This window comes from Gouania willdenowi, chromosome 1 (genome assembly GCF_900634775.1).
Source record: "Gouania willdenowi chromosome 1, fGouWil2.1, whole genome shotgun sequence".
Taxonomy (NCBI): Eukaryota; Metazoa; Chordata; class Actinopteri; order Blenniiformes; family Gobiesocidae; genus Gouania; species Gouania willdenowi.
The window spans coordinates 26,182,412-26,196,345 of NC_041044.1; the positions used below are offsets into that span (position 1 = coordinate 26,182,412).

The window sequence follows — 13,934 nt, forward strand, 5'->3', positions numbered from 1 at the left end:
ATCTGGAAAGAATCCTGCAATTTTTCACAAACTGTCCCACAAAATTCCCTTAAATAAAACAATAATTTGTCACAAAATCAAGGAATTTTGAACCCTGCAAGTATTGATCGTCATCCAATTTTTGGATATTATCTGTTCTTTACATACTGTTTAATACCAAATAATGTGTGGAAATGCAAACTAAGGCACAGTAATGTTGAAAATCATTTTTCCCCCCACCAAAAATGTTTGGCCTAATGGAGCCAAAACTGGTTTTTATCTGGTCCTTGAGCGAAAATGAGATTGAGACCATATTTGTAATGTAATTTTGTTTCAACAACAAGTGATTTGTTTAAACCAAAGAGATGCAGGTCTGAATAATACTTTAGACGGTTAAGCCCACCTTGAAATCTACCTAAAGAATTTAAACATGAAGTTGTTAGCTACAGTATCTAATGTTGCTTGTTGAATTTGATTCTGACTAACATTTTTGAGGTGGTTGTAGCTTTTAGATGGACTCTGTGAAGCGAGGCATCCTGAATGATCTGGTCTATAATGAAATCTGGGTGGTTGACACCTCAAGCGAGACCTGCAGTGAGTTTTCTGAAGCTGCATGCTGGCTTACTGACAGTCCCCATCTGTATTCCTTAAAACCTCATGAATGCACTGAACCTCAAAAATAGCCTCATGTTACGCCACTCTCATCTCAACTGGAGAGACTCCGCGAAGTGTTGAAATGTGTTGCTCTATGTAATGTTGTTTAGGAAGTTTTGCGTCTGTTGCTAAAATATGCAATTATCTGAAACAGATCTGTCATATTTTCTTGTCCAGTCACCCTAAACTTTGATACCTTAATTGTAATGAAATATGACATGGAAATACTGTACTTCACATGCATGTTTTTGGATAATATTATACATTTACACTATTTTTATGTTAAATGAAAAACAAGTGACTGAAGGTGTTGCAAGTGCAGAAAACGGGAGAGTATGTCAAATTTTGCTCATACTCTCATTTAAAGGGGACATATCATGGTTTTAAATCCTTCCTTTTTACATATAAATCATACAGTTGTGGTCTATATAAAGCGGAACTGCAAAGCTTGGGTCTGAATTCCTCATTATTATAGCTCCACAGACCTCTTTTCTACCCCTTTTCTGATGTGCTTCTGAGAGCAACTCGTTTTGGTGCGGTCTCTTTAAATGAAAATGAGACACTCCATACCCCGCCCCCTCTTCAGGTGACACTCGGTTCAACTCCACCCTGCTCGGCCATTTTTGTAGTTTGATAGAAGAGATACGGCTATGTAGCAGCGCATAAACTTTTTATTCAGAGGTTATTTACAAAATGTCAACAACAGAAGACTTGTCCATCCAGCCTTACATGTTCGAGCCAGAGTCTGACCCGGCGGAGCGAGATGAAAATGAAGATGATGAACCTGCAGAACGCTAACAAGTGAGCTAACACAAGCACCGAGCTAACGCTAGCGCCAAGCTAACGTCACGAAATGCATTTTAATACAGTCTTTTCAAAGACAAAAACGGCAAAATGAAATGACTAATGAAAACTTTAGACTTAAATTAAATCACGTAGGCCAAATCATCAAGGATCTAAAACGAGCACACAGCGCTAACATATGAAGTCTGAAGACAGTGCAACTGCTAATGCTAACAAAACAATGACAGGGACGTCTTATCATCACACTTTTTAGCATTATTTACAGCTTACCGAAGTGCTATGTTTGTCGTCTCCAAAGATAGAAGGAATTGAACCCTCAATCAGACAAAGTCTTTCGGCAAATCCTTCTTTATACTGGCGGAGGTTGCTGAAGCAGTCATCCTTGAAGTGCTTCACACACACAAAAATGACCTTACCCACAGATGTGGGTACATTTCCATGAAAAATAAAACTCAACCAGGCACTTTGAAAAGGTTCTGATGCTGGGAGACGGTGTAATGAAGCGTGTGGGTTACTACATCCAACAACCGAACATTTTGACTTATCCTCTCGTAACTTCGGCATCCTTGAGCTTGGACTACAAAATAAAAGCGAGAAATAAAAATGGCGGATTGCTCGGAGTGTTGGACCTGGAGTTGATGTACTAATTTGGCAGTTCCGCTGCAAATACTGTGATGTAATAGTTCAAAAAACGTAATAGAGAATAGAAAAATCGAAACAGATTGAAAAATATGAACAAAACAGAATATAAAGATATCTACGGAGCACCTGAAGAGACTAATTTGATTTTTTCTGTACTTCTAAGCACTCTAAATATACAACAAAATGCATTTAAGGGCTAAAAAAGTGGATTTAGCATGATATGTCCCCTTTAAAATCTCGCACGATGTAATCTCACTGCTACTCTGGATTTTGTGCAAAACTTGCGGATGATTCATCGGTTAGTAAATGGAAACAGCCAAACGACACAGAATGAACCCTCACGTTTTAGGATCATGTGACACAGTTCCATGGTTTTTTCCCTTTTTGTAACACATGTGGTTGAGTGTCTAGCAAATGTCATAAACGGACATGCCACATTTCTCGTGACGTAATCTTGTGTGATATTAGCATAACCCTTTCTGGCTTCTGTAAATGATCTGAAGCATGTATATATAAATTTAAATATAATAAGAATAGTTGACTCTATTAACCCTATTTCACGAGTTTGGTGTGATTTTGGAACGTTCCTCCAAAATTGCGAAAAAGACAGAGGCAGAAATGCAATTGAGAACATTGGCACACTGTGTAACTTTTGGCCACTAGGCGACACTAGACCTGTAACTTTCACGCAAGCGCTCCCTATTGGCCACAAGCACCGCAGCACTGTCACAAAAATCAACAAACAGTCAGTCGGGCCAGCCTCCCTTGTCTTTTGATTGTGTTTGCAGACAGTAGTTGACCTGTAACTATGAGATAAGAATTGGCTCTAAGGGCTGGGGTGCGAAGAGGGGCTGGGCTCGCGCCGCCACTGGAGGAGCAGCCGCCCTATTCTCCCCGCCGCTGGAGGCCCGGCGCTCGGCCCTCCTTGTCGAGTCGGTGGGGCTCCCCCCCTAATCCCTGGCCTCGCCGCCGTTGTTGGCCTCCTTTGCTGAGGGTTGACGGGGCGGACAGGGGATGGGCGACTCCGCGCACGCCCGGACGACCCCAGGTGAAAGTGGCCGACAACGTCGGCGAGGCCAAGGAGTAGGGGGGAAGCGCCTACGACACGGCGAGTTGGGCCGAGCACCGGGTCTCCGGCAATGGGGAGAGGAGGACGGAGGTGGCTGCTGCTCCTCTAGCCCATACTATAGCTATACTGTAGCCGCGGCGCGAGCCCAGCCTCGCTTCGCACCCCAGCCCGACCGACCGACCCAGCCCTTAGAGCCAATCCTTATCTCAAAGTAATGGATCTGACTTGCCGACTTCCCTTACTAAAGAATCCTCGTTTAACTGAACTACTACAGCGATTAGTGCACCATTAACCCAACACAAAACTACCATATTGTGCTCTTTTGGCTGTAAACAGAGGCTAAACTCGTTTCAGCTGCCCACAACAATGGCACCGGGTCGGGAAATGCCCGCATGTTGTGGCGTCATGTGGGAGCTATATATATCAGAGCCTGTGGTCACGTGACTGCCGTAAAGTCTCCAGGCATTCTTCAAATCACATGACCTGGCCAAAGACGGTCCATCTCTCCGAACTTACATGGTCGGTATTTTAAGAGGGAAGCCCCGCTCGGAGCATTGATACTGTCAAGTGCTGTATATTGGCCTGAGGAATCATTTAAAATAACTCATATGGGTCAACTCTTTAGGTCAAAAAGTCCACGGTGTGCTTTTAATAAAATGAAAAATCGGACTTCTTACTTTATGTGTCTGCTTTGACTGGTGTTGGGATGGAGTGAATGAAAGCCAGCAGGTTAAAGACCTCAGTGCTGACTCATCTCTTGGTTGATTTAATCTTTCATTTTCCTAGTGATGGCTCTTAATAAATTAAGGCCAACTACATTTTTAATTTTTTTACTAGCAGTACATTATCGCTCTTTATTACAGACTAGAAGCACCTTGTTTATTTATTAATATACTGAGCACTTTGTTCATTTATTTCTGTATATTTTTATCTTATCCTGACCCTGTTTGCTGTTTTCTTAATGCTGCTGGAATCTTTATTTCCCTGAGGGGGCCTTTCCAAGGAATTAATAAAGATCTATCTATCTATCTATCTATCTATCTATCTATCTATCTATCTATCTATCTATCTATCTATCTATCTATCTATCTATCTATCTATCATTGAGTGTATGTGTAACTACTGTGACTTTGGCAAATCTATCTTTTGTCACTAAGCTTCAATGTTTATAAAAGCAGGGCCTCTACAGGTTTGCAGCTGTCAGAAGATATAGCATGGATCAGATCCCTGCATTCAGCAAGCCTTACTATACATTCCATTGATTACGTGTTTTTTTTTTTTTTTTTTTTGGTCCATAACATTATTAAAATATGAGTTTCAGCCCTAATATGCAAAATTACATTACTGGTCCTCCATGCAAATTGCATGAGCATGTAATCTACATAGATCTTTGTCTGTGTCAGCAGAGGTACTCAGATTGGACTGTTTCATTGTGCACAATGTTACATAGTGGTTAGTCAATTTCATTCCATAGTTTTGTTGATTTGTCTTTGTTTTAAGATTGTTGCTGCATCTTTACTCCTGGCTGTGAGACGGTTAGTGTGTGAGCTTTTTAATTAGTGCTGAAATATGTTGTAATGGTAAAAAAAAACAACAGATTTTTGTTGACAAGCTGATTATGAGCGATTTATTTTATTTTCTAAAGAAAAAAAATGAATTTAGTTTTGGATTGTTGTCCTAAAAAGGAAGAGAAAAAGAGGAAGCTGAAAAGCCTTACGGTCTTACAACAAGGAGGTCATCATACTCCCACTAATGGCATCAGACTGGATGTTGGAGCTATCCTACATGGAATGAGAATCAGCCAAATGCAGAGAGAGAGAGAGAGAGAGAGAGAAAACCTCCGCTAAGCACCAAATATCCCCTTTGCTATAGATATTGACATATGTGCATCATTGGTCCTGATCATGGTACGAGAATTATTCACACTTTAAAGGCTTGGAAGAAATGTATAACCCCATTAATAACGATGCATAGGTCCAAATGTAATGACACCCCCATTTTTGTAAAAGGGTGCATTGAATTGCGCAATCCGGGTCTGATCCAGATGAAACTCGGTGAGGTAATTGAGGAATAAACCCAACGTATCTAAGTCAAATTTCATAAAGATCGGTTTAATAGGAACCGAGATTAATCTGGCAAGAGCCAGTTTGATGTGTAGCGCTGCCTCTAATGCTGTGTTCACACCGAAAGCATTTCTGCCGCACGAAACGTTCTGCAAGTTCCGCAGGATAAGAAAATGTCCCCATTCGCTTCATATGCACGTCTGAAGGGAAGCACCGCCCACCAGCGATACATGCAACTCGGAGGATTTCACTGCCTGCTGAAGCGAGGAGCTGTGCTCCTTTTTCTCCTCTCATAAACATAAACCACCAGTGAAAAAAGTCGGTGTGATTAGCAGCTAATGCTATCCTAGCTTAGTGCTTAGTGCTGACTTTCAAAGATGAAAACTACAGAGAGAACTTTTACCTGCTTCTACCACCTCCTCGCTGATTCTCCTCCACGTCAAATCCTCCCTAGTCCAGTCCCGGTTATAAAGGCCGTGTCATACAGCTCCAGGTGGTCACACGCAGCTTCTACTTCATGGTTGAATGGGTGAACAGACCGGTGTCCGTGTTGACGGCCTGACGTCATCGTCAACAAAGACTCTGATTGGCTTTCATCATGCGAAGCAGTCACAGGAGTTCAATATTTTCAACTCTTGCGAATATATATGCGTAAAATTGGGAGTGCGCTCGCACGGCCAACGCACTTGATGTGCGGATCGAACCACACCGCAGCACAGGAAAGATTTCACATCTGGGACGCATCTATCTATTGACTTTGTATGTAATCTGGACGCATGGACATTTCGTGACGCATCCAGTGTGAACGCAGCATAACTCGAGTTCTCCACATCGATCTGGGTCTGTGTCTTCTGAATCCTTTCGGAATCAGGGAGGGACATGAACAGAATGCTTGAAGCTGATTGAGCGAAGCTCCTGTCCACCATGATTTGTTTTAGCCAATCACATGGTAACAAATGATGATGTCGTCATCGGCATGCGCCGCAGAGACGCTGCTACAACAACAACAAGGCTCCACTGGTGAAAACTTTCTTTTGGGATAGTAATGCTGTGGTCATTATGTCGTTGAGTGACTTTTGCCATTTTTGCAACACGAGTATGCGAGTTAAGGGCACGCTCATCCTCCTGCATCGACATTTTTCTATTTTGATTCAGAGCTATGCTAATAGCGGTAGCTCAGCTAGTTCCTCTCCCTACAACTGTGCATGTGCCAGTTTTGCTTCGGCGCTTTTGCCTTCGATACATCCGGATATCTCGTCCTAAACCACAACACTGCCTCATGATTGGTTTGAATTGGTTAGGTTCGGTTTGAAAAGGCAAAGGCTGGAACAGCACAAGATGGATTCTGGTGTTTGTGAACACCAGGAGAATCCATCTTGCAGACAAGGTTAAACCGAGATATGAGTTTTTGAAATTCCGTCATTGCTGAGAGATAGAGGTTCTTTGTTTTTTGAAAGTGATCCAGAATCAGTATATTGATCTGGATCCCCTCCAGAATTTAATGGAATCTTCTATTGTGTAAGTTCTATCTTTGATTGAATAAAAAAAATGTATATGTTAGGTACCTTTGACTTAGTTACCTCCTTCAAGGTCATTAGATCCATTTCAATGAGAACACTCATGGTACCAGGGGCTTTGGAAATTTTATAATACCCAAGATTGGAAGCACCAGGAAGAATTTTTGTCCGTCTGTATGTGGAGTGAAATTATGGGACAGCCTGTATTCACAACAAAAGCAATGCCAAAGCATTCAGAGTTTCTAGTCACTTTATAAATATATGATCTGGTCCCAGTACAGTGAGGACAGGGCATAATGCAATGAATAGGCCAATTACATCTATGGTTAGTGTTGTCTTTAAATGTGAATTGAACTGAATGAAACTTGTTACCATTGTTGGTATTTTGCATTGTGTTCTTGTATATCTTAAGTTACTGATTATTAGTTATTATGATTATATATGGTTATTATCATTTTTTCCCTATTCTGTTAAGTACTTATTGTGTATTTCAAGAAGCTGTGGAATGCTCTGCCACTTCATATCAGAGAGGCTTCATCTCTGCCTGTTTTTAAATCTCTTTTAAAAACGCATCTTTTTACTTTGGCGTATGTTTTTTTTTAAAAATTGCATTGGTTTTATGTACACTGTTATTTTATATTTTATTTTGTTTTATTGTTTGTCTTGTAGTGTGTGCACTTTTGTCACTTTGTACAGCACTTTGTGCCCCTCTTCCTGGGTTTTTAAAGTGCTTTATAAATAAAGTTGGATTGGATTGTAATGGATCGAAGTCCAAAGAAACAGAAGCAATATGGTGAAAGTTGTATGATTAAGAAATGGGGGTGGGATTCAATAAGTTTTTCTCTTTCACACTCCCTTTTGAGCAGACATATTATTGCAATTATAAGTTTGCATGGATCTTATATATTATTTTGAACATCTCTGATTGTTTTTCTCTATTGGCGTTTCCTTGTACACATTTTTTTTGTTCCTTTTGTTTTTTTTTGTTTTCTTGTCCCTGCTCGAAAAAAACTAATAAATGGAAAAGAAAAAAAAAAATGGGGAAAATGTTTTTAGTCTTTGTAAAGCTGAATAAACAGTAACACACTAAACAGAAGTCTCCTCACTGGGTCCTGCATTATTCACTCATTTGACATGTCCCCCATCCCCTGTTCCAGATTTTAATCGGTGAAGTGACCAGCTTCTTTGTGAAGACGGAAGGAGCTCAGGAGAAGACCATAGTGACGGCTGACTGCTGTTACTTCAACCCTCTCCTCCGTAGGATCGTACGTTTTCTGGGTCAGTACAATCTAAAAATCAGATTTTGACTAATGGAGCTTTTGCACTTTGGGACTCATTACTACTTTTTACTGACAAAATGTATTATTTTTGTTGAAAAGTAAAAGGGCAGGACTAAACAAACCCACATCTTTGGTGGATGTCTTCTGGCTATTCACAAGCTAATATCTGAACAGAAGCAGTGATTTGCCCATTTTCTTTATACTTTATCTCTGTTTTTTTTTCTTGTTTCTGTTCAGGTGTGTACTCCTTTGGCCTCTTCACCACCACCATCTTTGCAAATGCTGGTCAAGTGGTGACAGGAAACCAGACGCCTCACTTCCTGACTGCTTGCAAGCCAAACTACACAGCGTTGGGCTGTCAGTCTCCAATGCAGTACATCACAGAACGCCGAGCGTGCACAGGGAACCCATACCTGGTGGTGTCTGCCCGCAAATCCTTCCCCTCCAAAGATGCTGCCCTCAGCTTTTATTCTGCAGTCTACACTGTTGTACGTACGCAGATATTGGGCAGAGACTTTAAGAAGGAGAATCTAATGTGACAGGCTGTACATAGTTTTTAACCATAAGATGGCCATTCATTTACTAAAAACACACTGGTCATTGTAAATTCAACGTAAGACACTTTTAGAGTTACGTTGACTAAACAACAATTTACAAGACACAAAGTAAAGTGATATAGAGTATACATATATAAGTTGTATTCAGCAATGTTAATTATTAATAACGTTGTTGTGCTTCAGGAAATAGTTATTATTATTAATGCAATTTCAACATTAATAAATAAGGTTTTTAACATGAATACTTATGGTGTTTTAAAGAAACAAAAAGAAACACATTTTATTAGACGCATTGTTTTGTAGAATCATCTTTTTTGTAAAGTTCATAAATTGTATTAGAAAGCCTCACACTAAAAAAGACGAACCCTTGTTTAAAAGAAAAACTATGCAAAGTGCGCCCTCTTGTGGTTTTTTGAGGCTATTCGAACTTGGTTTTTGTTTTTTTTTTAAATAAATAAATACAGAGGTGAAAGTAACGGATTACAGGTACTCACGTTACTGTAATTGAGTTGCTTTTATGGGTACTTGTACTTTTTTGAGTACATTTCTAAATGTACTTAAGTGTGTTTTGAAAGAAATTCATTGCATTTCTACACCCAACCCTTACTGAGTAAATTGTTATTTTTCATTTTAAAATGATCAATGGACATTGTGAAATTACAAAAAATTAAATGACCAGACAACAATCAAATGCATCATAGCCAACCAATCAGATTAAACGTAATGCACTGTGCCAAAACTAACATTGACTGGCTGTTTTCTCAGTTTTACAGTTCATACATTTAGATATACTTGAATTGAATTTATTGGCATTATTTTATTTTTAAAAATATTTTACTTTATACAGATGCCTTTGTGGAAAATGAATTAAAGCTGCAATATGTAGAATCGTGAGGTGCTCCACACTCCCACCTCCCCTCCTGAAAAACTCACCTGTCTTCTTGGGAACGCTTGCGTGCACGTGCATAACTGTGGAGCTCTTTGCGACTGTTTTCTCTGTAGAGACTAGTAACAAATGTAGGGACTTTATCTTGTTTTATTGGAGAGTTTTCTGATGTTTTAGAGACATGAATGCAGTTATTACTCACTGCTGTGAGGACGGTAACTAGATGCTCAGAGCCACTCCTCCGCCTCCTGATCCTAGCTGATCAGAGCAGACACACACCACACTGCAAATTAAATGGGTGTGTTCTCTGTCTCATTGGATAACGTTTCTCTTAGTTTTACAAGCTATTTATTCCATCTGTTATCACTATCGCTCTCTGACTCGGGGCAGACTGCGCACGCACTGAAAGCGGATCGTGTGCACTCCGCTGCGTACTGAGTCAGAGGAACCTTTGCGGACTCTGTTCCTCCTGAACACGGCCCGTGCCTTTATTCTGTTGCTTCGCCACCACTGTCTTCTTTTTTCCACTTGCTTTGCCATGTAACCGCGGTGCCAAAAGCCACGTTTGAGACTTCAGCTGGAATATAATGCCATGGGACTGTCCCTATTCTCAGAGCGAGAACGCGCATAGACTTTTGACAAATAGCTTGAGCAGCCAATAGTGACGCTTAAAGCAGCTCATGGATCGCTCTGTTGGTAGAAAGATCTCTGATTGGCTGAAGACCAGGGTGACACTCCTGTATTTCTAAAGCTCATTTACAGAGCCAGGAGAAGAGATTCACTGTCCACTCAGAACACTTTGAATTTCAATATGCTCAAAGAAGATTATAGGTTTTTACCAAATAACGCACACAAAAAAATTACATATTGCAGCTTTAAGTTCCAATTCTGCAATTCCTTTTTAAGTTTATACATGAGATGTTTACTGTATGCAAGGGAATCGTGGCAAGATTTATTCCCAACAATAAACAAAAATAACTAGTAACTTTTACTTTGAGTACTATTTAATTGAGCGACTTATTACATGTACTTGAGTATTTTATGTATGACTTACTTGGAAAATTGAGTACAATTTTAATCAAGTAGCAGTACTTCTACCTGAGTAGGCTATATATCAATATATGTATCAATTCATTCATTCTGTCATTGTTTTTTTCTTTTCTTTTAATTGTAACTTTATCCTTGCCTTGCAGATGTACGTGACGCTAGTGTTCCAGACTAAAGGGACCAGACTGACAAAGCCCACTCTGTGTCTGGTGCTCCTATCCCTGGCAGTGCTGGTGGGGGTGGTGAGGGTCACCGAGCATAGGAACCACTGGAACGATGTAGTTGCTGGATTTGTGACAGGAGGCGCCATCGCTGCCTTTCTGGTAATTGAAGGCCAGTGGTTGGAAGTGGGAATATCACTCAGCACATTGGACCATTGATCATATTTCAGTTTGCATGGCACATTTGTTCTTCAAATATATTCTTTTTTAGTTATTTTTGTTGTTTAATGTTTTGGATTTTATTTTATCTTTTTGTTGTGTGAGGTAGATAACCAAGTGAGCAAATTAGCGAAAGGAGAGCATTGAACAAGCAAAAAAGTTTTTGCTGTAAGTAATAGAAATGTTACTCGAAAGAAAGCAAAATCAATAGGTTAATGTTTTTGCCAACAAATATGCAAGGGAGGTAAACAGTTAAAAAGAATCAAGAATTGAAGTATAGCAGACATGGTTGCAGTAAGCTCGTATGGCCAAGAGCAAACAAGGTACTGTAATCACTACATTAGAGACAAATTTAGTGAACTGCATCCGAATACAGAGAAGTGAATAAAGTGGCTTACTTACTGCCAACCACTGAGTGATTCAAATAGCTACAATAGCACTAGAATAGCGTATGGTGTAAGAAGTGGATAGGCTAAAATGATAAACCAGTGAACAATGAGTTTGAGCAAGTCGGTTTTTGGCCGGCAAGAAAACCAAGTTATTCATAAATAAGTAAACAGTTGTAAGTTTGTAAATGTAAGTAGAGCAGATACAAGTCAAACTAAGCAGTGAACAAACCTATCAGTGTGGTATCAGTGAATACTGCCATCAGAGAAAAAAGTTAGCAGTAAATTAATAATGGAATGATTTACAAAAGAGCAAGTTAAGTCAACTGTGGGCTGATCATTTACTTACTTATTAGCAAAGTTTTGGATAAAAGTGAGCAGATAATTGTTAGCTAAAGAACAGTGACAACCATATTTGTTTTGGAAACCTGATGGAAAGCAAGGGTATTCCTATAAAGAGGTTTTTATTTCTCTCTGGGTTGTACAAACTGTCTCAATTTATCACAAGTTATTATTCAGCAAAAATAAATCAGGACAATATAACATCATTGAGGAGTGTATTAATTCCAGCTTCCGTGGTCTTGACAGTAAACAGATTTCGAGTCGCTTGTAATCTTTGACATAGAGTAGCTCTCACCTCATTTGGCAGTTTGTAGGACACCATTGTGACAGCTGAATTGTTAAAGGATGCTGCCGATGTGAAGTTGAGTGCTGAGGAGGTAGTGGGAAGATGATGATTAGGGCTTGAAGTAAGTACGGTATGTGCTGGAAGCCATTCTTTTCTCCCTGCCAAGGTCTTTTATACGTACACAGTGCACCTAAAGAGTATCTCCTGGTTTTGGACCTGTAGTCGAGAGTTGCTATTACAGTCAGTGATCAAAGATGTCCCCTTGGTGCATCCCACAGTCTATAGATCGCTCTACTTTTCCTCCAGCTATCCATTCTTTATTCCTACTATTTCTTTTATCTCTTTATTCTGTCACTCCTCTGTTCCCATGCTCACCTCAAGCCTTTCACACGTTGAAAAGTCTGCCATCTCTGATGTGCAGTTAATGACATCCTTTCACTCTAACACTTTTTGGTTGTCTTTTTCAGGTGTCATGTGTGATCAACTATTTCCAACCCCCAAAGACGACGATGCCTTCTCCTCCACCTCCACAGCATCCAGAGCACCCCACTGGAATACCCCTCCTCAGCTTGCCTCGTGTAGAGAGTCCACTCGAAAAGTTAAGTGGCCTTCAGGTAAGGGTTTTGGGGGTTGATGAAATATTTATCAGAGTAACTAAACCCAATGTATACAAATGTATTTGTGTATGAACTAGTGCTGTTGATTGATCCTGGTCCAACTCTCAACATTTTAGTCAAGTATTTTAATTTGTGATATTTTGTAGTAAAATGTCAAAGTGACTGCCCTCTATGGGTTGAAACTAGGCTATTACAATTTTTTTTTGCTATTGGTTGAGAACAGATCATGTGATGTTTTGGGACCATCTTGCATCACAAACATGCACTGTTAGCCCCGCCCCTTTTATAAAAAACTAGCACCTGTGGGGCTCTACAATCTGTGGTGAGTAGATTAGATTGACAGAAGAGTGAACAGAGGTATATTGAGTAATGAGTAGCTAGTTAGCATAGCATAGATCATTCATTGGAGATTTTATAGTATAGGACTGGGCGTAGCTTAACTGCTCCAGAAGTCCCGCCCATAATCAAGGCATTTTATTTAAAATTCCCCTCCTAGTGGCAGGTCAGGAGAAGCAGGGGTTTAGTTACTCTTTAAATGGATTGAACTAATGCTTATGTTAAAGTTCTGATGAATCCAATTGGGTACAAGTTGTTTATTTCTACATGTTTTGTGCTCTTACGTTCCCCTTTTCAGACTCCAGGGCTACCGTATTCTGAAATCAACATGACCATCAGCCATTCCCACCCCAAAGCCCTCCGATGTGCTCCACCCCTCAAGTCTTTGCCCTCACCAGCTCAGTCTAGACCTGCCCACAGAATTCCCCCTACCCTGCCGCGCCCACCCAAAGGAGACAGCCACTCAGGCGGGTCAAGTCCACCCAGGTCTGAACATCCACCGATCATAGGAGACAAGCCAGCTCACTCTGACTCACCATATTTGGCACAAACTTTTGTCATCTTCTCAGGACCAGCAGGAGGAACGGTTGGGTCTGTCCTTAGAGCTGGACTAATATGTCTCGTGTGGATTCAGAATTTCAAAAACCTGCCAAAGCCAGAGCTGTTTTAGCAATACCGTGTCCTGCTCTCATGTCTGATTTTCCAACGAGAATCATCTTGGTCTCCAATGACTGGTGATGATTCAATATTTCATTATAAGCAGAAGGAAAAAAAAAGTCCTCAGCAGTGTTGAAGATGAATGGATTGAAAATGATCCAGTCACACATGAACTGTGCATACTACAATTTTGTAACACTCAGGACATTAAATTGAAACGGGCAAAAGAAAATAATGACAGTTTTTCTAGAATAAAGGCAATCCTACGTGTCAAGGGGCTGTATTTTTGATCCCAAGCAACTATCTAAAGAAGAAGTACGGTACCTTTTATAGATGAATCACAAGTGGAACCATTTTCGTCTTCAGTAAAAACTGTTCATCTTGGATTTGGTTTTTAAACGTATGAGCGGATAAAAATGTTAGAGCTAAATC

At 40.2% G+C, this 13,934-nt stretch overlaps 1 protein-coding gene across 2 annotated transcripts in view; it reads left to right on the top strand.

Annotated features, from left to right (window-relative positions):
* The window catches only part of plppr2b (phospholipid phosphatase related 2b), a 58,980-nt gene extending 45,286 nt beyond the window's left edge, over positions 1-13,694 (top strand). The window contains exons 4-8 of one of the 2 annotated variants that reach the window (XM_028461053.1): positions 7,886-8,006; positions 8,246-8,496; positions 10,645-10,821; positions 12,360-12,506; positions 13,144-13,694. In XM_028461053.1, coding sequence (XP_028316854.1) covers positions 7,886-8,006; positions 8,246-8,496; positions 10,645-10,821; positions 12,360-12,506; positions 13,144-13,515 — 1,068 coding nt within the window. In that variant the 3' untranslated portion in view covers positions 13,516-13,694. The remainder of the gene's footprint in view (positions 1-7,885; positions 8,007-8,245; positions 8,497-10,644; positions 10,822-12,359; positions 12,507-13,143) is intronic. The other variant, XM_028461062.1, reaches the window with a different exon arrangement.
* The last annotated feature ends 240 nt before the right edge of the window (positions 13,695-13,934 follow it).